The sequence below is a fragment of the Oryzias latipes genome, chromosome 18 (genome assembly GCF_002234675.1).
Source record: "Oryzias latipes chromosome 18, ASM223467v1".
Taxonomy (NCBI): Eukaryota; Metazoa; Chordata; class Actinopteri; order Beloniformes; family Adrianichthyidae; genus Oryzias; species Oryzias latipes.
Window position 1 is genome coordinate 4,737,277 of NC_019876.2, and position 26,012 is coordinate 4,763,288.

Consider the following 26,012-nt stretch of genomic DNA (forward strand, 5'->3'; position numbering starts at 1 on the left):
CCCTTACTTTGACGTGTTCTCCCTACCATGACAAAGGTGGATAAAGGTGGAGAGATTTCATGTAATCCATGGACACCAGTGAAGATCAAAAATCATTGAAGAAAAAAGGTTCAGCGCACTGTCTAGTGGGTCTAGATGACCCAACTCCCAATGTTAAAGTGGGTAGGATAGCACAAGGGTTACATGGTTTTGGTAATCTTGAATGAAATATCCACAACCACACAACACAACAACATTCCTGCAGAGGAGACATAAAGGTTTTGCCATCGGTTCTACAAGACTTTTGTTAAACAGAAACTCTCCTGAACTCTTCCATACAGCTGTGTCAAACAGCCACTATATACATTTTTCTGCACACTGTACGGGTGAAAATTGGTCATACATGACTATAAGTGGCAAAAGGGAGAAAAGTCATGGTCTTTATGTGAAATGATCACAGATGTATCACCAATGAACCACGCAAAGAACACGTATTCGTGTGTTTCACCAAATTTCTTCACCTTGGCATTCACAGCTCTGACCGCTTGAGCACCATGGTCAGCACCCATTTATGTGTGTGTGTGTATGTATATATCCATGTACACTGTAGATGTATATATACATGAACACTATATATGTTTATATACTTGAAAACAGGTCAAATTTGACCAAAACACAATACAAAGGGTAAAACATGGGAAATATGAGAAAACAAATAATCTGAATAATCAAAAATTGTAATTTCACTGAAAAAGTGCTTTAAAAATACTTTAAAGAGCAGAAACATTAGTCAGAGGGTTGGGGTTAAAAATCTTGAACTTGTTCTCAGGTTTGTAATATTTACGACCCTTGTAAATATTCACAATTGAAAGATTGAATCAAACACCGGAAGAAATGATTGTTTCTGAGGAACAGACACGCTAACAGCTGCTGACTTTGTGCTCACATATTCAGCATTGGAAAACTGAAAGAAAAGCTGGACATGGCAGAGTCATTCCTGAAAGGTTAAACGTGTGAAACGGAGATTCTTTAAAGTGAAAAGCCTTCAGGTCGGCTTCAGTCCAAAGCTCCACACCTGAGACACACCTCTGCTTTCTGCGTCACTTCATCTGAAATAAAAACCCACTCAGCCGCTCAGACCTGTTCAGTTCATCTCTGAGCCTTACAGGCTTTTCTTCATGTTTATCTACATGTTTTAGTGTGAACAGCTCCACCTAGCTGGTCCTTGTAAATCATTTCCAGCTGTAAAAGTGAAAAGAAATTGGAGAATTTAAACATATTTAAGTCATTTTAAATTGAGAAAGTTACTGTTTGGACTAAAACAGCATAACAGCATTTGATAGACTTTAGATTCCGTACTATTGTTAGCAGTTGGAGAATTTAAATGATGTTTTCTAGTGATAACTTTGTGCTTTATAAACCTAAAAGTGTTGTAAATGTCACAAACAAGTTGAAGATTGAAGTTGACATTGATTAAAGTCAGTTTATTTGTGTGGGTTGTAACCTGGTATTGTTTGTGATCAAAGCTCGACTGTAAGAACTGAAAGGATCAAATGTCAGGAAGGCTGCTCCCTGCAGGACTAGACAAACCAAACGCTGATCTAAAACACGCCGACACCTCAAAGCTACACATTCATGCATTCAATTACCGCAGACCTTTTTTGATCTGATAGGAAAACACATGAAAGTTCATCAGAAAGGAAGTAAAATAAAACGGTCAAACTTTCAGGGAAAATGAAAAACTAAAGTGTTCTTGAATTTAAGGCCTTTACAAACAGCAGGGGGAGACAAAGAACACAAATGCTTTAAATGTCTTTGGATTTACTAAAGTCTTGGCTACAGAAACACTGTCCTCTTTACAATGGAAAACACCAAATTCTGATTAAAAGGCACAAAAGGCCCTTACTTCATGACTTCTAAACGCTACCAGCAGATACTTCCCATCTGCTCCTTTGGTTTTTTTAATTTTTATATTGACTATTGTTTCTGTCACTATAAGAAAGACCACAGCTGGGGCAGGAAGAGGGTTGACATTGTGACGAGGAAACAAAAAATTCAATAAACTCTTTTAAAAAAAAAAAAAGGTGTCAATGATGATAAACTCTTAACAGCTTCTAACGCTAAACATACAAAAATGATCCAAATAAAAACTTGTTTTTAAGAAACTGCTGTGATGTGAAGTCATTTGTTTCACCAAGAAAACAATCAAATAAATGTTCATTTAGATCTCATACTTTTCTCTGTGGTTCAGTTTTTATAGAAAAACACTAAAAGGGTCAGAATGTGACGAACTAAAGGCCGACCACGAACAACGCTTAACCCTTGTGCTATCTTAGATGACCCCACCCTTCCATTGACGTGTTCTCCCTACCATGACAAAGGTGGATAAAGGTGGAAAGATTTCATGTAATCCATGGACACCAGTGAAGATCACAAATCACTGAAGAAAAAAGGTTCAGAGCACTGTCTAGTGGGTCTAGATGACCCAACTCCCAATGTCAAAGTGCCTAGGATAGCACAAGGGTTAAAGCAGAATCCTTCATTTTGCTTTATAGTTGTCAAAAATTCATACCAACTTTGACAGGTTTTTATACTTTTGTTTTCATTGTTTCAAAATGCAATATTTTAAGTTTAAATACAATTTTTCGTTTGAATATGTAATCCTGTCTATGCCTTTGATTTTTCCTAATTCATTTTATTGAGATTTTTAAATTTAATCTGTAACACCAAACTGATGCTATCAGCCAATAGCGGTCGCTGCAGTTGCTACTTTGATTTGATTGATATCAAGCATTGTAGTCAATAAAGAATTCACACAGATTTATCAAATTCAATGCAGAAATTATTAAATTCATAGATTTAAAAAAACACTTGAATCACATTTGCTTAATTAAACACAGTGATCATTAACTAACGTCAAGTAGGGCTTAATTTATTGCTCAGAAAAAGAGTGGGAAGAAGCGAGTATATAATCCAACCCCTACTGAGTTTATTGATTTGATAGCTTTACATAGTTGCCATAATCTGGTTCTGATCCGGTAGATTCTTTTCAAGTTACAAAATCCAGTGCTTATTGATGATTATCTTCAGGAGACATTCATTCATGATTTAGTAAACAATAACCGTTATATAACCATTGATTATAATTAGGACACATCATCACAATAAACATTGCAGATCAAGTAAAGAAAATCAATAGCCTATTGGTTATGATTTAAACATTTCAGTAACCATTATTGCACATTACACAAAGTAATACGGTATATACTTTTTATATTTTATTCTACTCAACCATCTGAACACACACTTTCATCTAATTTATCTCTTTTTAATCAAGTTCATTCCGTCTGTGAGACAATCATGTACCTTCAGGCCGTCTCCTGTCAAACCAGACTTTTTAAAGGCAAAACTTCCTGAACGTCGAGTCGTTTTTCCATCAGGTCGCCCTTCAAGTGCGAAAACCAGACGATCACCTTCAGTCAAGAATCTTTAACCTCCAGCCTGTGATGATGAATAGCAAGACTAGTTTTCTATAGATACAAAACCTCAAACTGCACTCAACAAACACGCCAAACTCCATTAGTGAAGGGGCTCAGATCACAGGTCTGAGTTTAAGAACTATGCGGACAACAAAACAAGTGGAAGTGGAAGTCTAGGCAGGTTCTGTAAAACTGCATTCCAGCACATCAATTATGCTGCAATAAACTTCACTGCTCACTGCAGGTGCGGGGAATCGTGATGACGAGAATTTTAACTAGAGATGGCACAGCGCTCAGGTTCCCATCAACGCTTTGTGAAAAACGGGTTGGGCTTTGCTCGTGATTGAAGACAAGTGAATCAAAAGTTTTTGCTTCAGGGACAATTTTCCCCTTCAGTGCTCAACACAGACTGTGTGAAAGCTTTTAGAGTAAGATCAACTGCTAACGTCCAACCAAAAGTGTGTCTTGAAGCTGCGCAGATACACAAACTAAAACTTTCTTTCCTTACCGGCTGATGTGTGTCAAGATCCGTGTAGAATGGTTTCATCCACATAGATCAACAGGTGAAGGGTTTGGCTAAAGAAAAGTACAGTCCACGGGACAAAAACGGATCCCAATTCTGTCAGACGGAGGTCGGATCTTTCATGTGGAGGCGTTTTGTTCTTTCATCATGAAGTAGAACGCCTCTCTGATGCTACCTTCACACCAGGTTCAAAGACACAACCACTTCCAATGAAAAGTCTAGGTAAACGATTCGCGCTTCCATGTTCAAAACTCTCAAGTCTCATGCTTTGAAGTCCCTTTGTGGGAAAGTTAGCTGAAGTATGACCAGTCAGGGACTTGGAAATGGTAGTAATGGAAGTACCAACAGTTTGAAAACTGATCACGAAAGGGGAAATAAATAATTGTGGTTTGTGCCCGGCTGGAATTATAGTATTTTATGTATCAGAACAGAGCTGGGACAGAAAAAGCCTGGAGCAAGATTCATCAGATTCGTCCCGCTGTGACATTTCGCACCACGCCTCCTTCAACTGTGACTACATGCTCTGGTATCGGGTAGCGACAGACTTGTGTAGACACAGTCAAAACCCAGCGTTGAGCATTTTCTTGAATGCGGCACACATGCTCGGTGTGATTATCACAGGAGAGGAGAGGTCTGTTTGCTTGTTCTAACAAGACCTTTACTAGGTCCTGGTGTCCTGGATCAGAGTTTTGGGTTGCATTTTCCTGAAGCACCTTTACAAACGGTTTACTTGAACTCTGACCTGATCAGGGGCATGTTGTGGTTGGGGTTACTACCAGGCGTCTGGTGGAGGTAGTGTCTTTTGTGTTGGGGAAGGTCTTAAGCCTTTGTCACCTGCTCTCTTATAGGTACTGAAGGTTTTTGGGTTGACCAGGACCGTACAGGGTCTCAGAGAGAAGCAGCCGCATTGTAAGGCACGTGTGTCTTGCAGTTTTATCGTAGAAGTAGAAATAGATTCCTCGTTAAACCCATAGTTTTCCCTATGCTGCACTCAAGTGTTTTAGAAAAGTCCAGTTCATCTTGGGAGATTCCGGTTCTCCAAGAACAAATAGCGCGCACACGTTCTAACATGTAACTAAAGTCGTCATGTTCTTAGACTATGAAACTGTTGTTGTCTTTTAAGAACTTTTAGGATTCTGTGGGAATCTTGTATATGCTGTATAACTAAAAAGGCAAAGACAAATGTTGAAAAAATGTTGTTTTCCCCACTTAAAAATAGAATGGCATCCACGTGACGATAACAACTAGATCCACCAAAACTTTACAGCTTTTCTTGATTTCTTTTGATTTTTATTCCATAGGTGCCGTTTACAGTTTAGTTTATTACCTTGAACAGAAAACCCCACATTGTGTTTACTTCAAGACAAACATCACAGAATACCTTTCCCTTAATTTCAGAATTAAGACATTAAAGTATTAAATGAACACACCATTAAACCCCAAAAGCCTTAAAATGTTTCAATTACCGTGATTGTTTATATTTTGACATTTTTTTACACATAATATTCTCTTTAATATTTATTTTATAAACATTCAACGTTATAGCAGTGACATCTTTAGGATCACACGTAGAAATCTTAACCCATATTGATTAATACAATTATTGACAGAACCAAACTCTTTAATTCAATGGATACAAACACAAGTGGCAATTATCAAAGACACACTACTATATAGAATAAAATAATATAACTGAGCATTTCACATGATCGCTTATATTTACAAGCCCTGAATGTTGCCTCTCCAGATGATCGTGAAGCACTTTGTCACTAAACACTACTGAATGTTTTCATTTCTATGCAGTCAGCACCTTTAGCAATTGGATCACCTCAGTGCTGCACTGTAAACAGCCTCTGAGTTGTGGGCAGGACCATTGTTACGGAGTAAGCCTGCCACCATTTCCCTATCATGCCTTTGTTTACTGTCTGCTAGCCTACAGCCCCTCACAACCCCAAGATAACATTAGCGCAATGAAAATGGTGAGCAATATCAGAGCTATCCAGCCGTACAGTTTAGATCCAGATTCCAGCTCAGACGAGGAAAACAACAACGTTCACGGATCTATTTGTCTGCAGGAGGATAAATCAGAATGGAGCAGAGCACAATGCTTGTGGCTCACCAATTGTAGCTTCCACATCACAGCTACAAGCTTTTTCCCAACAGCATTTTTTTTTGCTCAAGATTCACAACAATTTGAATTTAAAAAAAAAAACCTCAGTAACGCATTTTTAACCTCGTGACAAACCATCGTGACAAAAATACTACAAGTTCAGTTTTTGGCACATCCCTGTCACCACATTTGGTTTGGCAGTTTTTTTAAGGCTAGATGACCTTCCTGACACAACTTTGTATTTTAAACAAGGCTGGGGACTGGTACGAGGGGACCTGGTCTTAGGCCCTGTGGCTACATAGTTGGGCAGTAGTGTGACAGGGATTCAAACTGGATGAAGCTCATTGCCTCTCTGGGAAACGAATCCTGATTTCCCAGGCACCAGTCCTACACGCAGCCAGCTGAGCCACCCAGCCACTAGAAAACTCTACAAGAACATGTTAAAAACACCAAAAGCACCATTTTTACTGGTGCCACCCGTTTGGAAAACCAATAATAACCGAAAATAACCCAATAATCAATATATTTGTATATTTAGTCTCTTTCTAAAACCCGCAGTTTGACCTTCATGTATATTCCTCTCATATTTCTTTCCATAGAGGAAAAGTTTGTTTTAGATTAAACATCCTGCATCGTCCACATTTGTGGTTCGTTATATTCCTTTTTAATGTTTAAGGGTTTTTTCTTCAACAGCTGTACACTGATTTAGCTACACTGGCTGAACATACACTGCAAAATGTATTTACAACCAGCACAAAAAAAAATCAACTGCTGGTAGAAAAGGAAAACCAAATTTAAACAAAATTTTAGGTACAGTGACAGATACATGAATAAGGAAATTGTTTTAAAACAGAAAACATCCATCAATGTCAACTTTAGAAATATTATTTGGTTCAGGTTCGGCCACTTTGGATGATGATGATGTCATCTACACTTCTCGGCTCTGCAGGATCTGTAAACTCAGGTCTGGTGGCAGTCCACGTCTAACAAGCTCAGCTTTCAGCTGGAAACATAAACAAGATACGATCTGATCAAAACCGCTGGCTGTGCCCAGTCAGGAGAAAAGAAAATCATACCTTTAGGTCTCTTTGTACTAAAGCTTATAGGAAATGTCATGGGTGACTAACACACACTCTTTGAATCACCGTAACTCTGCTCTGGTACACTTTACTACCATAAAGTGTAGCAAATGGGGCACTTACGACTGTTAAGTATTGCATTTTCTCCACTTCAGAATCCGTTGGAATCATGAAAATTGCGTTAATGGTCGAAGAGTTACAGAAATTCAAAGAAGATCAACACTGAGGCTAAAGCTCCGATGTTGAAGGGTTAAAGTAAACACTAGATCAGTCAAAGATGTCTAGATGTCTTCTAGATGTTCTAGATGTCTTCTGCTAAACATATCAAACGTCTGCCAATAAGAGACCAGTTTATCTAAACCTGTTCCTGGTGGGGTAACGCTAGGGACTCACCTGTGACAGAAATTCATCTTTGACGTTTTCCCATGGTAAGGTGGTGGAAATCCTAATTGACAGAGCAACAACAACTGGAAGCAGATGGATGAACAAAGCAGACTTCACATTATGAACATCAACCATGAAATATCTGTATTTTTATTCAAGTCTGTTGTGCTTACAGTTATTTCCTTCAGGTGTGATCATTGGTGTTGAGGCGGTGGATTCTTCGGTTAGTAATGGAGTAGTAGGATCTGGGATAGTTTGTTTATAGGGAATCTTTGTTAACAAGGAATCTTATTGATCCAGATAACAACAAAGAATGTGAGGGAATGTGACTCACTTTCTCCAACACTCACAATGACGCATCGCAAGTCGGAGTGATAAAAAGTGCTGCTGGATGAACTGTGGGAACAAGTCAGTTTTTTTTTCATCTTTGTTTTTTGGTGAAACCTTGATGTGTGTTTGAATGACATTAGCAAAAACTTCAAGTCTCTCTGAAACCTTCAGAGAGACTTGAAACTACAATTTATCAGTAAAGTTACTAATGTAAAGGTTATGATGTGTTTGTAAAGTTACTAACGTAAGTTTAGTGAAGTGTTAGTAAAGTTACAAATACAAAGTTTAGTAAAGTGTTGGTACAGTTACTAACAAGGTTAGTAAAGTATTAGTACAGTAAAGTTACTAATGTAAAGTTTATGATGTGTTTGTAAAGTTACAAATACAAAATTTAGTAAAGTGTTGGTACAGTTACACATGTAAAGTTTATAAAGTGTTGATAAAGTTACTAACATAAGATCCATCCGTCTTCCTCTGCTTATCTGGGACCGCGTTGCGGGGGCTGCAGTTTAAGCAAAGATGCCTAGACTTCCCTCGCTCCAGCCACTTCCTCCAGCTCCTCTGGGGGGACCCCAAGGCGTTCCCAGGCCAGCCAAGAGATGTAGTCTCTCCAGCGTGTCCTGGGTTTGACCTCCACCCAGTGGGACATGCCCGGAACACCTCTCCAGGGAGGCGTCCAGGAGGCATCCGGACAAGATGCCCGAGACACCTCAACTGGCTCCTCTTGATGTGGAGGAGGAGCGGTTCTAACCCTAGCTCTCCACGGGTGACTCACCCTATCTCTAAGGGAGCGCCCAGCCCCCCTGCGGAGGAAGCTCATTTTAGCCGCTTGTACCGGGACCTCGTTCTTTCAGTCATGACCATAGGTGAGTATTGGAACAAAGATCGACCGGTAAATTCAGAGCTTTGCTTTCTAGCTCAGCTCTCTCTTCACCACAATGGACCTATACAGATCCGCCTGTCAATCTCACGCTCCAGTCTTCCCTCACTCGTGAACAAGACCCCAAGGTATTTAAACTCCTCCACCTAGGGCAGTCCCTGGGTCTCCCACTCCACCCACCGAGAGATGGCAAACTACCTTTCTCCAGTTAAAGACTTCCCTAACGGAGGGCTCAGCCTGACCTTCCCAGCAGACCCTCACAGTACGTTTGGGTCTTCCAAGTCTTTCCGGCCTCCTTCCCCGCCAGCGAATCCAACTCACCACCAGGTAGTGATCGGTGGACAGCCCTGCCCCTCTCCTCACCCGAGTGTCCAAGACACAGGGCCGAAGGTCGCCTGAAACAACTACAAAGTCGATCATTGACCTCCTGCCTAGGGTGTCCTGATGCCAAGTGTATTGATGGACACAGTTGTGCTCAAACATGGTGTTCGTTATGGAAAACTATTTTTCCGGTTTCGGGTTACAACGCGGACATGTGTGGCTCACTGCGGCTATACAACTATCTTCAAATGACTTAAAAGGTTGATTTTCTCCCAAAAAGAGAGCTGACCATGGCCCCCAAGAAACCCTGGAATACGAAGACCTTAAAAAGATTCTTGATGATATCAAAGCTACGCTGTATCCCTTTATGGAACAAGTGAATGCTAAGCTAGCTCCACTGATTAAACTGATGGAAGACTTCCGAAGATTTCGGGCTCAAAACGAGCAACGAGAAAACCGGGTCGACATTCTGGAGAAAAGACTGGACGATGTGGAACAACAAGTAAGGATGAATAATGTCATTCTCACTGGAGTACCGATCAAACCTCGGGCAAAGATAAATGCAGCTGGAGCTAGCATTGATAATGGTAATAGCGCTGGCGTAGCTAGCAGTGCTGAAACGGAGAGCGGTGGAGAGTCTCTGGTACACCAAATGGAATCATTTCTCACATCTAAAGGGATTTCCCTGGATCTCAACACCATCGAGACCTGCCACCTGCTACCCAGGAGAAAAGAGACGGATAAACCAGCGATCCTCATCAGGTTTGTGAATCAAAAACACAAGCTACCTCTGATGAATCAAAGGAGGAATCTGAAGGGATCTGCTGTTTATCTGATCGACCATCTGACCAGAAGGAATGCTGAAATCGCTAAACATGCACGGCTTCTCAGGAAGCAGAAGCAGATTGAGAACACTTGAGTTAAAGGCTGCAGGATTTACGTCAAACCACTTGGTCCACCGGACCGGTCCAAGGTTCTGGTTGTGAACACCATGAAGGACTTTGAGAAGTGTTGGATCACGGTCGTCTGAAACAACATGCAGTAAATCAAAGAGCCAAATAATTTCAAGAAATATGACGCCTAGATTCATCGCTTTCTCTTTAAGTCTAACGTGACCCGATTCTCAGCAGAGTTTTTGACCTGCAGACAACTTGACCTCAACTTTCACCACCGCTGATATCAGCTGAAGAAGGATATGGACCTGAATCTAATGTATGCAGACATAACATCGAAGAGAAATAGAAACTCTGTTTGAACCCAGAGATCAGCTGTCATTCAGCAGAAGAAGAAATGCCAACCTTGGACAATCGACAGATTATGGACCCTTTTTATTTTTCCCTTACAGCATTACTTTATCATAAAAAAAATAATAAAAAAAAAAAGTAAAACAAATTATTAATCACTTATTAATGGTTATTTTGATCGAGGTTTAATGAATATTACTTCACTTGCTCCAAAAATTGATAAATTGATTCAAAAATCTTTCCTAATATAACATAATTTTGCACATGTTTTTAACTTTTGATAGTTGATGAATTTTGCTATGAAAATCTCTGAAACAGTGTTGTGTATTTTACTGATATAGTATTATTTTTTAATCATATCAATGACTTTAAAAGTAACATAATCTGCATATATTTTATATAACTGATCTGCATTTGCCATGTTGATTTCTAAAATAGTCAAGTAATTCATCTTTGTCATGTGCCTTATTGATATTTCAAGATTCTTAATTCTGTCTGATAAAAGCTAGGAACCGGATAAGTCATGATAAATCATGTAATAAAATGGTTATAGTATAATGGGGTGGTATTATATAAATTTGCTTCCTTCCACTCCCTTTCAAGCAATATTTATTATTATGTCTAATTATCCTAAGTTTGATTAGGCAAGGCAAGTTTATTTGTATAGCATAATTCGTACACGAAGTAATTCACGGTGCTTCACAAAACAGAAAAATGCATTAAAATCACAATACATCATAGAAATAATCAACATAAAATTTACTTTAAAAGAAAAAAAAAAAAAAAAAAAAAGATTTAAAAAGAAAGGAAGGAAAGAAAAGTGCAGATAGGACCTTTCAGTCATATACACGGCTAAACAGAAATGTTTTAAGTCTAGATTTGAACATGAACACAGAAGAGGCCTGTCTTACGCCTTCAGGGAGGCTGTTCCAGATTTTAGCTGCAGAATATTGAAACGCTAATTCCCCTTGTTTAGTTCTGACTCTGGGTATCAACAGGAGGCCGGCCCCCTGAGGTCCTCAGAGTACGAGATGGTTCATATGGCACTAACATGTCAGAGATGTACTTTGGTGCGTGGCCATGGAGAGACTTGTACACAAGCAGAGCTGCTTTGAAGTCTATTCTTTGAGGTACAGGGAGCCAGTGCAAAGACCTGAGCACAGGACTAATGTGATCATACTTCCTGGTTTTGGTCAGGACTCGAGCAGCAGCATTCTGGATGTACTGAAGCTGTTTTACAGCTCGTTTGGAGAGGCCGGTGAGCAGGCCGTTACAGTAGTCTAACCTACTGGAGACAAATGCATGAATAAGTATCTCCAGGTCTCGCTTTGAGATTATGTTTTTGATTTTGGCAATGTTTTTCAGGTGGTAAAATGCCGCTGATGTTACTGACTTGATATGGCTGTTAAAGTTCAGGTCAGAGTCCATGATTACCCCTAGATTTCTGACTTGATTTGAGGGTTTAAGAGACAGAGAATGAAGGTAGCTGCTGACAATTTCTCTTTGTTTCTGTGGGCCAAAAACAATAACTTCGGTCTTGTCTGAGTTTAGCTGGAGAAAGTTGTTCTGCATCCACGCGCTGATCTGTTGGAGGCAGTGGTTGAGTGAATCCACTGGCCCATATTCACCTGTTGTCAGTGACACATAGATCTGAGTATCATCTGCATAGTTGTGATAAGAAATGTTATTACTGCATATTAACTGCCCTAGTGGCAGCATGTAGAGGTTGAACAGAAGGGGTCCCAGGATCGATCCCTGGGGCACACCACAATTCAAGCCCATGTAGTCTGAGACACAACTCCCAATTTCAACAAAATATTTCCTGTCTTCCAGATAAGACTTGAGCCAACTTAGGGCAGATCCAGAGATGCCAACCCAGTCTTGGAGTCTGTGCAAAAGGATCCCATGATCAACAATATCAAAGGCAGCGCTCAGGTCTAGCAGGATTAAGACAGAGACTTTTCCATCATCAGTGTTCAGGCGGATGTCATTGGTTACCTTGATAAGAGCAGTTTCTGTGCTATGATGGGGTCTAAAACCTGACTGGAAAACATCAAACGAATTGTTTAATAAGAGAAAGTCAGTGAGCTGTTGGTAGACAACTTTTTCAAGGACTTTTCCTAAAAATGGCAGATTAGAGATAGGTCTGTAATTATTCAGTACAGTGGGATCAAGACCGCTCTTTTTCAGGTGGGGTTTAATGACTGCAGTTTTTAAGGCCTCTGGAAATATTCCAGATTGAAGAGACATGTTAACTATTTGAGTAATTGATGGCAACACACTGTTCAAGACAGACTTTAGAAATCTAGTGGGTAACACATCAAGGCAGCATGTAGACGAGCTCAGACGGGTGATGGTCTCTTGGACAGTTTGGTCAGTGACAGGTACAAAGTGAGTCAGCTTACAGTGAGTAGGTGGCCGTTGGATAGTTATATGTGTTGTGGAGTTGATGGCTTTTTTAATGCCCTGAACCTTGTCATTGAAAAATACAGCAAACTCATTACATTTGGGTGTACAAACCAGTTCTATTGGTAGCTGGGTTGGAGGGTTAGTTAATCTGTTAACTGTTGTGAACAGGATACGAGAGTTGCTGCTGCAACTTCCAATGATTTCAGAGAAGTACCTTTCCCTTGTTCTGCATAAGATCTGGTTGTAAGCGTACAACTCCGCCTTATATATTCCATAATGAACCTGGAGTTTTGACTTGCGCCACTTTCGCTCAGCTCTGCGGCACTGTTGTTTCTGTGCCCTGACTAGATCATCATTCCTCCAGGGAGCTTTCTGTCTATGTTTTCTCAATTTAACCTTCATAGGGGCAATGGCATCCAGAACATTTAAGATGCTAGAAGTAACAGAATTCAGCATTTCATCAACATTGGCACCAGAGACGTTTTCAGGGTTTATCATTTCTACAAACTGTGCCCTAGTGCTCTCATTTATTTGTCTCCCCTGGACAACTGCAGGGCCAGGCGGTGGTTTGGGAGCAACAGACAGGTCAAAGAATACACAAAAATTATCAGAGAGGGCGACATCAACCACACTGACATTGTAAATAATAACCCCCCTTGTGATGAGCAGGTCCAGAGTGTGCCCTCTGCTGTGGGTGGGGCAACTCACATGCTGAATTAGACCAAAGGTTTCAAGGACAGCATTGAGCTCTTTTGCATTTCTGTCATTGACATTATCAACATGAACATTAAAATCACCTGTAATGACTAGACCATCAAAGTCTGTGCACACAACTGAGAGCATTTCAGTGAAATCATCAATAAAACCTTGGCTGTGCTGAGGAGGTTTGTACACAGTGATGAAAGTCAGGCAAGGAAAAAATCCCTGAACTTTTCTTTGAGCGATATGGCGGGCACAGAGCGAAATTTTGGAAAAATACGTGGTCTTAGATGCATTCTGGTGCATTCTGGCAGCTAGTTATTCACTTCTTTATCAAGAAACTAAGACTAATTGGAGCATCATGATTTGTCATTCAAACCCCTAGTTTGACTCTCCATTAAGGACTTGCTGGTCCCAAAAAAGAATTTGGAAAATTGCTCAAAGTAACACAATCCTACAATCTACGCTTTTCCTTAAAGCTGCAAAACATACAATTGCTAAAATATAGTAACATCAAAGCCCCAAATGGCAAAAAGAACACCAGTAACTATGATATTCTATGAAAATACCTCAGTTATTTATACATTATTTCTGCTTTAGAAATGACTGATGTACAACATCCACTTGCACTGTTTTCTCAAACTATAATTACATCAAAATATGGGATCTGCTTTAAACTATAATTCTATAACATAATACATCAATTCTTTAACACCAATACTAAGTAATCTGGGAAATATCAAAACAAACATACAAACTAAGCTAAACATTGTAAACATTATTTTTTAAGGGAGTGCGGGTCCAAACCATCAAATACTTATAATTAATGTCAACTATACTGAACTAAATCATGGTAATTAGGAAATACAAATAAATTAGATAAAGAAATGTATTCAAAATAAAAACTGAAACTCAAAACTAAAATTGAAATTATTTCAAAATGTGGTTTTGAGATTATTTTACACAAAAAAGTATTTGACCTACACTACCTTAAAAATATTTTTCTTCCAGCCAAGACCACTTCAATTTGTTTTTTATCGTCTTCTCATAACTGAGCTCGTGACCACGCTCAATAATGACGATGCCTGCCATTATTTTAACACAAATTTGATCGCAAACTCTTCAGATGTGTTTGTGAAAGTTTAGCGTGGGTCCGCCAGTTTTGGTCTCTAGGGAAGCAAGTCACGCTGACCACGTGGTGCAGACAGAGCCAATCAGACCCGTCGACGCATCCGAAAGCAACTAAAACGTCCCGTCATTGGTCAATTAGGCCGGGAAGACGAGAGATGGCCACGACCATAGAGGAAGCGATCTGCGGAGAAATATAGAAAATAAAGCTAAAATTAGCTGATTTCAGACCATTTTTTAATCCGGAAAGCGATTTGTCCGTAGAGATCAGGTCTTTATTTCCCGGAAAGTACGTTCGGTTTGCTCAAAAACCCGGATTTCCGGGAATTCCCGGAAGACTTTCATCACTGGTACATAACTATGCAGAGTAAGGGAGGAGTTTGTTTTAGCTCAATCTTAAAGGACACATACTCAAATGATGAAAACACACCAAATGATAGTCTGCGGGTTGCAATATTATCTCTAAACAGTGCTGAAACGCCTCCACCCTTTTTATTTTCTCGTATTTCTGATTCATGTTTGTAGTTGGGGGGAGTTGATTCGACTAGAACTATGTTTCCTGTGTTTTTGTCAAGCCATGTTTCAGTTAATAACATAAAATCAAGATTAAAAGAAGAGATAAGATTATTGATTAAAAATGATTTGTTGCATAAAGATCTGACATTGAGTGCATTAGTTACTGTATGAATGTATAACTGATGAAAAAAGTATAACTGAGGAAATAACTGATGCATAACTGATGAAAACTGATGAAAACTTTTGTGTATTATTTCTAATTAATTGCTTGAAATAAACCATTTCAAATCAAAGAGCACAGAAGTCCAATAACAAAACACCACTCGGGTTCAGATCAGGGGGGGCATTCCCACCAATCACGCCCCTCCAGGTGCCACTGTCATTGCCCAAGTGATCATTGAAGTCGCCCAGGAGGACAATGGAGTCCCCCGTTGGGGCACATTGCAGTACCCCTTCGAGAGACACCAAGAAGGTCTGGTACTTCAAACTGCTGTTGATCCCGTATGCCGAAACCACACTCAAAGAACTGTCCCCCACCCGGAGGCGGAGGGACATGACCCTCTTGTGCACCGGGGTGAACTCCAACACTTGGCGGCTGAGCTGGGGGCTCACGAGTAAGCCCACACCGACCCGCCGCCTCTCACCTTGAGCAACTCCAGAATGGTAGAGAGTCCAACCCCTCTCTAAGGACTGGGTTTTAGAGCCCAGGCTATGTGTGGACGTGAGCCCGACTATATCTAGACGGTATCTCTCAGCATCTCGCACCAACTGAGGCTCCCCCCCCAAACTACATTGAAACCGGCCCCTTTTTAGGTCTCCTACGAGTGATGGGCCCATGGGAGAGTGGTCCCACGTCGCTCTTTCAGGCTGTGCCCGACCGGGGCCCCGGTCACCAGGCGCTCGCCTGCGAGCCCCAATCCCGGGCCTGGCTCCAGAGTGGGACCCCGGTGACGCCAATCCGGGCGACGTAATCAGGTCCTTGTTTTTTCCTTTCATCAGGGGTTCTGAACCGCTCTTTGTCTGGCTCGTCACCCAGGACCTATCTGCCATGGGAGACCCTACCAGGGGGTTAACCCCCAGACAGCTTAGCTCCTGGGATCACTCGAGCTCTCAAACACCCCCTCCACGTTAAGGTGGCGGTTCACAGGGGAGTAACATAAGATTAGTAAAGTAAAGTTACTAATGTAAAGTGTTTCATAAAAGTGCAAAGCCGCTTTTTTTCTGCATCAACTTAGTAGTAATTTCTCAGAAAAGTTTTTCTAAAGCAAGATCTTCTTTGTGTTACTGACAAGCATACACCCTCCTAAACTGGTGTTTAATTTCGAACAATGCTCAGCCTTTTCTCAAATAATTGAGTGAGTTTATAGTGAGGTAACCTTAAATCCGCCTGGACAACAAAACAGATGGGATGGCTTTCTCCACCATGGCTGTCAGAGGGTGTCCACGTCAGGTTGAAGTTTCCTGATCCATCACTGACCTGGGCGACACCGTGCGGCCCGCTGATCAGTAGGGTGGAGATCCTTCAGCAAAAGGAAGTTAAGAGGTTAGGGGAATATCAAGGAAGTGTAATTTTGTCAAAACCTAAACTCATCAAGCCTCTAGTCAAAGGAAAGCTGTAAGTAGTGACGGACAGGCGGACGGACGGACGGACAGACAGAAACTTTCAATCTCCCAATGGAGAAATTCAGGGTTCATTATTATCATTCATTATTCAGAAATTCAGAATAAAGAATCTCTTGAATGTAAAACGTTTGTATTTATCCTTTCTATCGTCTTACGCGGAGTTGGTGGCCACTGCCCTGATGGGGATTTTCAGCATCTGATTGACAGCCGCATACAGTCGATCTTTGTTGGCTGGAGTTGGGGGGAGGAACTTGGGCAAAAAGACTCCTTCAGTGCAGGACGTTACAGCAGGATCCACTGGAGCAAAACAGAATTCAATTTTTCAGAGAAAAACTTATAACTAGTGTATCATTTCGATCCAAACCCAAATGTCTATTCAACTGTTGGTTCACAACAAGAACAAAAATAATGAGGTTGGATTTAAAAGTTAAAAACCCGATCAGGTTCTTCAGGTGTTTGTGGGCAGATGGATGTTTCCCAAAGAGATGAACCTGTACCTTTAAGAACAAACTGGAGGGGGATCTTGCTGAGGGGCTGGAAGGGATACATCAGCACCGGCGAACCGCTGGTTGGTGTGAGCGTAATGTTCTGTCTGGGAAAGTCCTCTATCATCATCTGCACTGCATATGGACCTTCATTGCTGCTGTTGGTGGGACTGAATGACAGAGTGCAATTCTGCAAGGTGATAAAAAAAATTCTCAAATATCTTATACGACAAAATACACTACTCACCGTAAGATATGGATTTTACATGAGTGCTTTCCCTATTTAGTCTAAGTTTTCCAAAAAAATATTAGAAAGTTTTCTTTAATATTACTAATAATAAATGAGAGGAAACACCATTTCTATTAGTTTGACTTTTATTGCCCCAAAAATGAAGAGAGTAATAAAGATCGCCCCAATAACAACAATTGACCGTATCGGGGTCAAGGGATGATGATGGTTCCATGACGTCTCTAAGGTAAGAACATGCAGCGAGTGGACCATCTACGAGAACCAAATCGATTATTTCTGTGCACAGTGACACTCATCGGTGAACAGGATGGTCGACCAATGCTGCATAGTCCAGGCCACATGGTCTTGTGCCCTCTGCAAACGCTCACTGCGGTGTCTTGATGTCAGATGTTGTAAATGGTTTGTCTGGTAACCTTAGTACCCCTCACACATGCCTGCAGCTGGGTGCCGTTTGCTAAACCATGTCTGAGGTCAGAGGTCCTTGGGTTCTGGTCAGGGCTGTGGTCTGTCACTGATGGAGCTACTCTCCTAGGGTCTGTCACAAACTTTGACAGTGATGACACTTTGAGACAAGTTCACGTGTAACATCTGACTGCCTACTACTAACCTAAAATTGCTATGGCCAGGTGGCGCTGCTCGTCTGTTAAGGGACTCCGTGTGTTGATGTCTGTTTCCATGAAGAACTAGCAGACAAAATCGTTTTTTTATTCACAAAATTATTATTAAATTGATGCTACATTGAAAAGGTCTTTCTTTTAGATAGTCTAGGTTTTTGCCCCTATAAGTAAGACACTGTACACAGTGAGACTGTTATGTGGAAAACACTAAATAAGGCGTGTCTATCACCCCGATACCATTGCCTCCATATCCGGAAAATCTGCAGAGTGAAACAACCACTCCGTATTCTACACATCAACAGGTTTTCACAACATCCCTAACTAATTTGAGAGTAGTGTAAATGTATAGTATCTTTCAAACCAAGCAGTAATAAAAGTTAAAATTCAGTTGACTAAAAGAGAAGAGGATCAAAGCTCGTCTTTGACCTCAGACTGTTACTCACATTTAACAAGGAGAGGACACTTGGGTCATTACAGGGGTTACACTCTGATAAGACTCCATATCTGCACTGAACCGTATCTCCATCTGGATCAAAAGCCAGCAGGTCATAATCTCTCCGACAGTTTGAAGGAACCCTGATGACAACAAGAACAAAAAACATCTAGTGTCTGTGGTGAAACAACACTACAGTTGATCTTTATGTGAGTTTTACATAAGCATAAATAAAACCGGTTCTTGTTTGTGGTTTGAAGCCTTTGGATGTGGGTTTTTTTTAAAGAATTTATTCAAAACGAGGGACAATGCACAAAAGAGCATCGACTACGTGACAAGTGAAAAGATGGGTTGTGGATCAGGATAAGACAAACAAATGTTTTGTTTAAAACCCGCACAATGGCGACAACCCCCCTCTACCACCACCACACACACACACGCACCATAATAAAAAGAGTGATAAAATGATGCAAAGTAGAAACTTTTGGCAAATGGCGTATACTTATATAGCGCTTTTTACCTTCTTACGAAGGCCCAAAGCGCTTTACAGTCACAGTCCCATTCACACATGCACACACACATTCACACACTGATGGCGGCTCTGCTGCCAAACACTGGCGCCAACCTCCCACCAGAGGCAAGGTGGGGTACAGGGTCTTGCCCAAGGACACTTCGACACATGGGCGTGCAAGGCGGGAATCGAACCTGCAATCCTACGATCATGAGTAGACCGCCCTACCGCTGCACCACGGCCACCCCACTTTTGTACTAAAAAAATATATGTTTTCTAAAAAAATTTACATTGATGAACCAAAGTAGCATGCTACTTGCTAGCACTCGCTTTACACTTCCCTGCCTGATTTCTCTCTATTCTAATGCGATTACTAAGCTGGAAAAGTTGATTCCTCTCGATCTGATTATTTTTTTGTTATAATTTTTGCAGTTGATGGCCAAACATTGCTTCTCCTTTTGTGATTCTTAACTGACTTGTTTGGACCTGGTCATTACTTAACCTGGTCATTACTTAACCAAACAGGATCTCAACTTCTGTCCATGAACATTGAACTCACACTCCGCTCTGTTAAACTGCTCTCTGACTGACTGGACCACTGGCATCAATCCTCAGTTAAAACCACAGTTATCACACAACAAATTCCAGTTCACATAACAAGCAGATCTCACAAACATCCCCAGTTCAGATCCACCAGATCCACAATTAGATATCTTCATCACATTCACACATTACCGGACAAAAAAGATAAATCAATCCATCTGCACACACACACTGTTTTAAACTTTGCTGTTTTAAACATTCGCTCTCTTTTAAACAAATCTTTTATCGTGAATGAGCTCATTTTAGACAACAATTTAGATTGCCTTCTTTTAACAGAGACCTGGCTGGGTGCTGATGCTCCTGTTGTTCTCACTAAAGCTTCCCCACTAAATTTTAACTTTTTATTTTCTACCAGGGGAGATAAAAAAGGCGGTGGCACTGCATCGATTGCTCGTGGCTCATTTGCAACCAAAACAATCACGCTACATAGCTACTCATTTGAGCACCATGCATTTTCTTTTAACAGCCCATCTATTTTATGTGTTACTGTTTACAGACCACCAAAGCCTCCCTCCTGTTTTATTCAAGAATTTTCTGAATTTTTATCTGTAATACACTCCAAATATAGTAGAGTTTTAATAACTGGTGATTTTAACCTACATGTTGATAAAGATAGTGATGCTCATGCAAAGGAGTTTCTTAACCTCTTGCATTGTATGGATTTCACACAGCATGTCACACAGCCTACTCACAGCAGGGGGCGCACTCTAGACCTGGTGATAACCTATGGGCTGTCCTGCAGTGTGTCCTCTGTTGTTGACATGGCTGTGTCAGATCACTATTGTATATTTTTTAATATCACCAGTTTTACTCGACAGGAAGCTCCAGCGAGAGCTGTGAGGAAACGATACATAACTCCTGATGTGGCTGCAAATTTTATCAATATTTTACATCAAACTCCCGCTCATATTTTACCTGCATCATGTGATTTTATGGTTGAACATTTTAACAACAAACTACAGTCAGCCATTGATGCTGTAGCTCCACTTAAAACTAAAACGTTGAAAACTAAAGCTACAGCACCATGGAAGAACGAACCAATCAGAGCCTTGAAACGCGAATGCAGGAGAGCGGAGAGGTAGTGGAGAAAAACTAAGTTAACTGTACATCACGAAATTTTTAAAGAACAGCAAACGAGGTACAGTCATGCAATAAAAAAAGCCAGAACCCTCCACTTCTCAAACTTAATTTTACAAAACAAAAATGATCCTAGAGTTCTCTTTAAAACAATAGACAGTTTAACTAAAAGAGACTCTCAAAGGTCCTCCATAGCAGCCTCAGATGCTGTATGTGAGAGTTTTGCAGACCACTTCAGGAGTAAAATCAATGCTATTAGATCTACTCTTTTAATTCAAAAAGGTGTTGCTTTTAATGAATCTATAGCATTGTATTTATCAGAGGAAACACTGGAAAGTTTTGTCCTGGTTGATGCTGTGGGACTTGGTCAGGTTTTCTCCCAGTTAAAGCCAACCACCTGCCTTTTAGACCCAATCCCCACATCATTGTTGAAAACATTTTATGACTTCTTTGAGTTTGAGCTTTTAAATATAGTAAATTACTCTCTTCAGACAGGTGTCTTCCCTGCTGCCTTTAAAACGGCAGTGGTGAGGCCTCTTCTGAAGAAGAGTAATTTAGATCCAAACAACTATAACAATTATCGTCCAGTATCCAACTTGCCATTTTTAAGTAAAATGATTGAAAAAACTGTTTTAATCCAATTTAATGAGTTTTTAATTAGAAATAACATATTTGAAAAAAATATCAATCTGGTTTTAAGACGAACCACAGCACAGAGACGGCCCTTGTTAAAATAGTAAATGATATTAGATGTAACCTGGATTGTCAGAAGCTCTCAGTTCTGGTACTACTGGATCTCAGTGCTGCTTTCGACACTGTAGATCACAGTATTTTACTCAACAGACTGAGAGGTTTGGGCATCTCTGGTACTGTACTAAAGTGGTTTTATTCCTATCTCACAGATCGAAGTTTTTACGTAAGTATGGATACTTGCTCCTCAAGGGTCTTCGACATCAACTGTGGGGTCCCCCAAGGTTCAATTTTAGGCCCACTACTTTTTAATCTATATATGCTGCCACTGGGGGATGTCATCAGGATGCATGGCGTTTGTTTCCACAGCTATGCTGATGACACTCAACTCTACATCGCTGTGTCTCCTGATGATGAAGAGTCGGTCAACACACTCTTAAAATGCATTTTAGACATTGAGTCATGGATGGCAGAGAACTTCCTACAGCTAAACCAGGACAAAACAGAGGTTTTAGTGATCGGTTCTGAAGACAAGAGAGAGGTAGTTTTATCTAAACTAAAGAATTACAAAACTTCTCAGTGTGTGAGAAACCTGGGTGTCATTTTTGACTCTGAGTTGAATTTTATCCCACAAATTAAAAACATCACAAAAACAGGATTTTATCATCTAAAAAATATATCCAGAGTCCGCCCATTTCTCTCTCTTGCCAGTACAGAGGTGCTAATGCATGCTTTTATTAACAGCAGATTGGATTATTGTAATGCCCTGCTCTCTGGTCTTCCCAGAACAAGAATAGCAGATCTTCAACTGCTGCAAAATTCAGCAACGCGCGTTCTGACGAGGACCAGGGGGCGGGAACACATTACACCAGTTTTAAGATCGCTGCATTGGCTCCCTGTGCAATTCAGGATTGATTTTAAAGTTCTTTTATTGGTTTACAAATGTTTTTATGGTCTCGGGCCTTCATATTTATCTGACATGATTTTAAAGTATGAGCCCTCGCGGACCCTGAGGTCCTCTGATTCAGGCCTTTTGGTTATCCCAAAAGTTAGAACAAAGACATACGGCGAGGCCTCATTCAGTTTTTACGGACCTCGCCTGTGGAACAGCCTCCCAGAGAGCCTCAGGGCCGCAGAGACTGTTCATGTTTTTAAAGGAAGGCTTAAGACCTACCTTTTTAATTTAGCTTTTAGTTGAATTTTAGGATTTTTATTTTTTTTTTTATTTATTTATTTATTTGTTTATTTATTTATTTTTTATTATTAGTATTATTTTTTTCTAATTTATTATTATTATTATTTTTAAATATTTTAATTAATTTATTTTTCTTTTAACTAGTTTTATATGTGTATGTAAATACATTTATTTATTTATTCTATTAATTTTTAAGACGCTCTTACTATTTCATATGCCTATTAAGGTTTATGTAATTATCTGTTTTTTGTCCATGTTTTATATATATTTTAATTTTATTCCTTTTACATTTTATTACACTCCAATGTTTTCCTCTGAGGGATCCTCCACATCGGTGACTGACCCTTCTCAGTGAGCGGGGTCGCTGCAGTGGGATGTCCTGGGTCTGACTCTTTTGATCGGATCTGGGGGGTTCTGTGGTAGTGTTCTCCGTGAACTTGGGTTGGGGGGTCGCTGGTGTGGACATGTCCCCAAACTATCGTTTTCCCACCTCAGGACAAAGCCAGGTCTCTACATTCTATCATTCTATCACTTTTTTATTTATTTATTTATTTATTGATGTGTGTGTGTGTGGGTGTGGGTGTGTTTTTGCGCGGGGGGGGGGGGGGGTTGTCGCACGGTTTGTCTTGTCATCTTGTTTTTAAATTTTATTGTATTTTATGCACAGCACTTTGAGTGACATCTGTTGTCGAAAAAGTGCTATATAAATAGAGGTTGATTTGATTTGATTTAACTCAATAAGACGAGCAAGACTCAATGCATAGTAATGGCGCATGTGTGTCACGTCGAACGTCACGTGTAGGCCAATCTACCAACATGTATCAGTGTTCCCTTACTTCCAGTTCTTGTGTTTATTCTGTCTTCCAACTATTACATTCAGGTTAGAACGCCTCCTATTTTAATTTATATTTTTGCCTTCAAAGGCAGATTTTGGAGAAGATTATATTTGTTTTTGATTCCCAAAAGTTTTCTGGCAGTCTGCAGGTATTTCCTTTTCCAATGATCAACATTTGTTCTCCATAAAGAAACATGAAAAAATATATTTTTTCATTCAAGCTGGAGGTACAATTGTTTGGTTTCTCCACATAAAGTCTATTTTTGTCACCCCTGGTTACACAGGTCAGACTTGAATGCTATAAAGTTTCCTCCTTACAGTTATCAGATTTGAAAGGGCACCACAGATGCTTTTCATTCTTTCTTTTGTACTTTGTCACTTGACTAAAAAAAGCTGTCAGAGACCATTGTGTCCCGACAGATGACTGTGGATCTTTACCAAAGATCTTTCCATGTTTTTAACTTGGCTTAAACGTTTTGGCTCTCATTGGAAACATTTATGTCAATATGGACTAGTTGTAGCGATAAGCTGGTGTGGCAGCAACATGTGTAAAGATAAAACTGGATTGTGCGTGAACTTGCCTCACAGACGGCATGATGGTGGTCTGCGGTGAGGAGTTGGCTCTGCCGGTGTCAGACCGGTTCCTCAACTCCACTTCAGTCACTGCTCGCCATGAAACAACACCATTTTTGATTCCATCTATCCAGTTTCCACCAGACAATCTGCAGATGAAGAAAACAGAAGGGACAGAAAAAGTCCATGTAACGAATCTTGTGCTGCAACCACTTAAGACTCAATCCTTTAAGTATCAACCACCCTGACCAGCTAAATTACCAAACTTTATATCTACTTTAAAAGTTTTCATCAGCAAGGAACTATGTCATTCAAGAGAAATTTTTTCATTTTTGGTCACAAAAGACTCAAAAGAATAGTGTGGAAAGCAGAGTTGGACTCACATGAGTGACAGTGGAGCGTTGCTGGATAGCCGCCGCGTCATTACACCTTCTCTCTGACACCATAACTCATTGGTGACCTCCTGAACTACATCAAGAGTCTCAACTACAGTCCCACAATTTCCAGAGCAACTCCATCTATCGCCATCTGTGCACGAGCGGAAGTTCAACTTGTAGCGAATCACCACCTTCAGATGAAAACATAAATAGCAGTAAAATTAAAACATGTTTCAAAAATCCGTTTGTAAATAATCGGTACTTACAATCGTATCATTTCCTTGCGTTTCTTTCGGATAGTACGTCATCATTGTGCCATAGAAATGAGTAGCATGTGTGCAGCCGACCAGCAGCAGAAGTAGCACCGAGAGCAACATGGTGAATGTCTCTGTGCCTTCAGTAAGCACTGGATTCCACCAAAGACAGCAGCACTTGAAATAAGTGAACCTCCCTGCTCCTGCTGCTCCTCCTGCTTTTGTTTAGTATCAACAAACCTCAGTGTGAGATATAAAGACATTTCCTCTTATCTCACACGGAGTTATGAGGAAACGCCACGCAGCAGAAAATCATACACAGGTGCTTCTTTGAATTTCGTTGGAAAGATGAGACTTTATCTCACAAAACAATCAAACATTTCAAAGGTTTACTCTTCAATATTTAAATAGATTTTTTAATCTGTAGTCTAATAGCAAAGTAGGATAAAAACTTTTAATAGGAAAAAGTCAAACTATTGTGTTAAAGATGATAGAAATACCAGAAGTGTCTAATTTCAGATGTGAGACAAGGTATCATTCATCTGTAAAAAGGTTTCCAATTAAAGGAGAAAAGTGCCTTTTGTTTAAAACCCTTTTCATGTTGACTAAAGTATTTATTTAAGCTTTTACTTGTTAGCTTGTTTAAGAGGGTGTCTCTATGAGTCTTTAAATTCCACAAATGTTTTAGGACTAAAACTGTGAGGAGTTTGATTTGTATGTACTTTCTTCAGTTCACAGGTAGATACAATTTAAAAAAACAAAACATGCTAAACTGGTTCTTGAAACATCAAAACTATAAACACAACAGGCATAGAAAAAGAAAAGTTGCTGCATCAGGGATATCCTTCAACTACCTTCAACACAAAATCTGATAACATGCAACTAAGCAGAAAAAGATCCATGTAAGAAATGCATCTGATGTATAGAAAACATCCCAAAATAGAAACGTAGTTCCCGTGGTATTTTCTGTCACATCAATGAAACAACAGAAACAAAGAAACTTGACCCCTCAAAATGTGTTAAAATAACAAAATCACAAATCACAGGTTCTGTGAATATTAAAGAAAAAGTGCAGTTTGAAAATCAAAATTTTTTTGTTAAAAATATGTAGAACAATCTGCAGACAGTTTGGTAGAAAATGATTACCGTATTTTCCGGACTATAAGTCGCACTTTTTTTCATAGTTTGGCAAGGGGTGCGACTTATACTCCGCAGCGACTTATATTAGAAATAAATTGAAATAAATACATCGTTAACCCTCCTGTAATGTTCATTTGTGAGGAACAGAGATGATGTTTCTGGGTCAATTTGATGTATGAGGTATGTTAAGTGTTAAGAGAATCAGCAAACTTTTTTTTACAGTAAGATCTTGAAGGCTAACAACATAATATTCTATTTTCCAATGATT

At 40.0% G+C, this 26,012-nt stretch overlaps 1 protein-coding gene across 2 annotated transcripts in view; it reads right to left on the minus strand.

Moving 5' to 3' along the window:
* Positions 1–6,006: 6,006 nt before the first annotated feature.
* LOC105356397 overlaps positions 6,007–26,012 on the minus strand; it is a 43,436-nt gene continuing 23,430 nt past the window's right edge. The window contains exons 3-11 of one of the 2 annotated variants that reach the window (XM_023966380.1): positions 23,982–24,122; positions 18,500–18,632; positions 17,202–17,379; positions 16,860–17,001; positions 16,458–16,601; positions 7,889–7,950; positions 7,728–7,799; positions 7,564–7,637; positions 6,007–7,094 (exon numbers count right to left, since the gene is read on the minus strand). In XM_023966380.1, coding sequence (XP_023822148.1) covers positions 7,020–7,094; positions 7,564–7,637; positions 7,728–7,799; positions 7,889–7,950; positions 16,458–16,601; positions 16,860–17,001; positions 17,202–17,379; positions 18,500–18,632; positions 23,982–24,122 — 1,021 coding nt within the window. In that variant the 3' untranslated portion in view covers positions 6,007–7,019. The remainder of the gene's footprint in view (positions 7,095–7,563; positions 7,638–7,727; positions 7,800–7,888; positions 7,951–16,457; positions 16,602–16,859; positions 17,002–17,201; positions 17,380–18,499; positions 18,633–23,981; positions 24,123–26,012) is intronic. The other variant, XR_002875329.1, reaches the window with a different exon arrangement.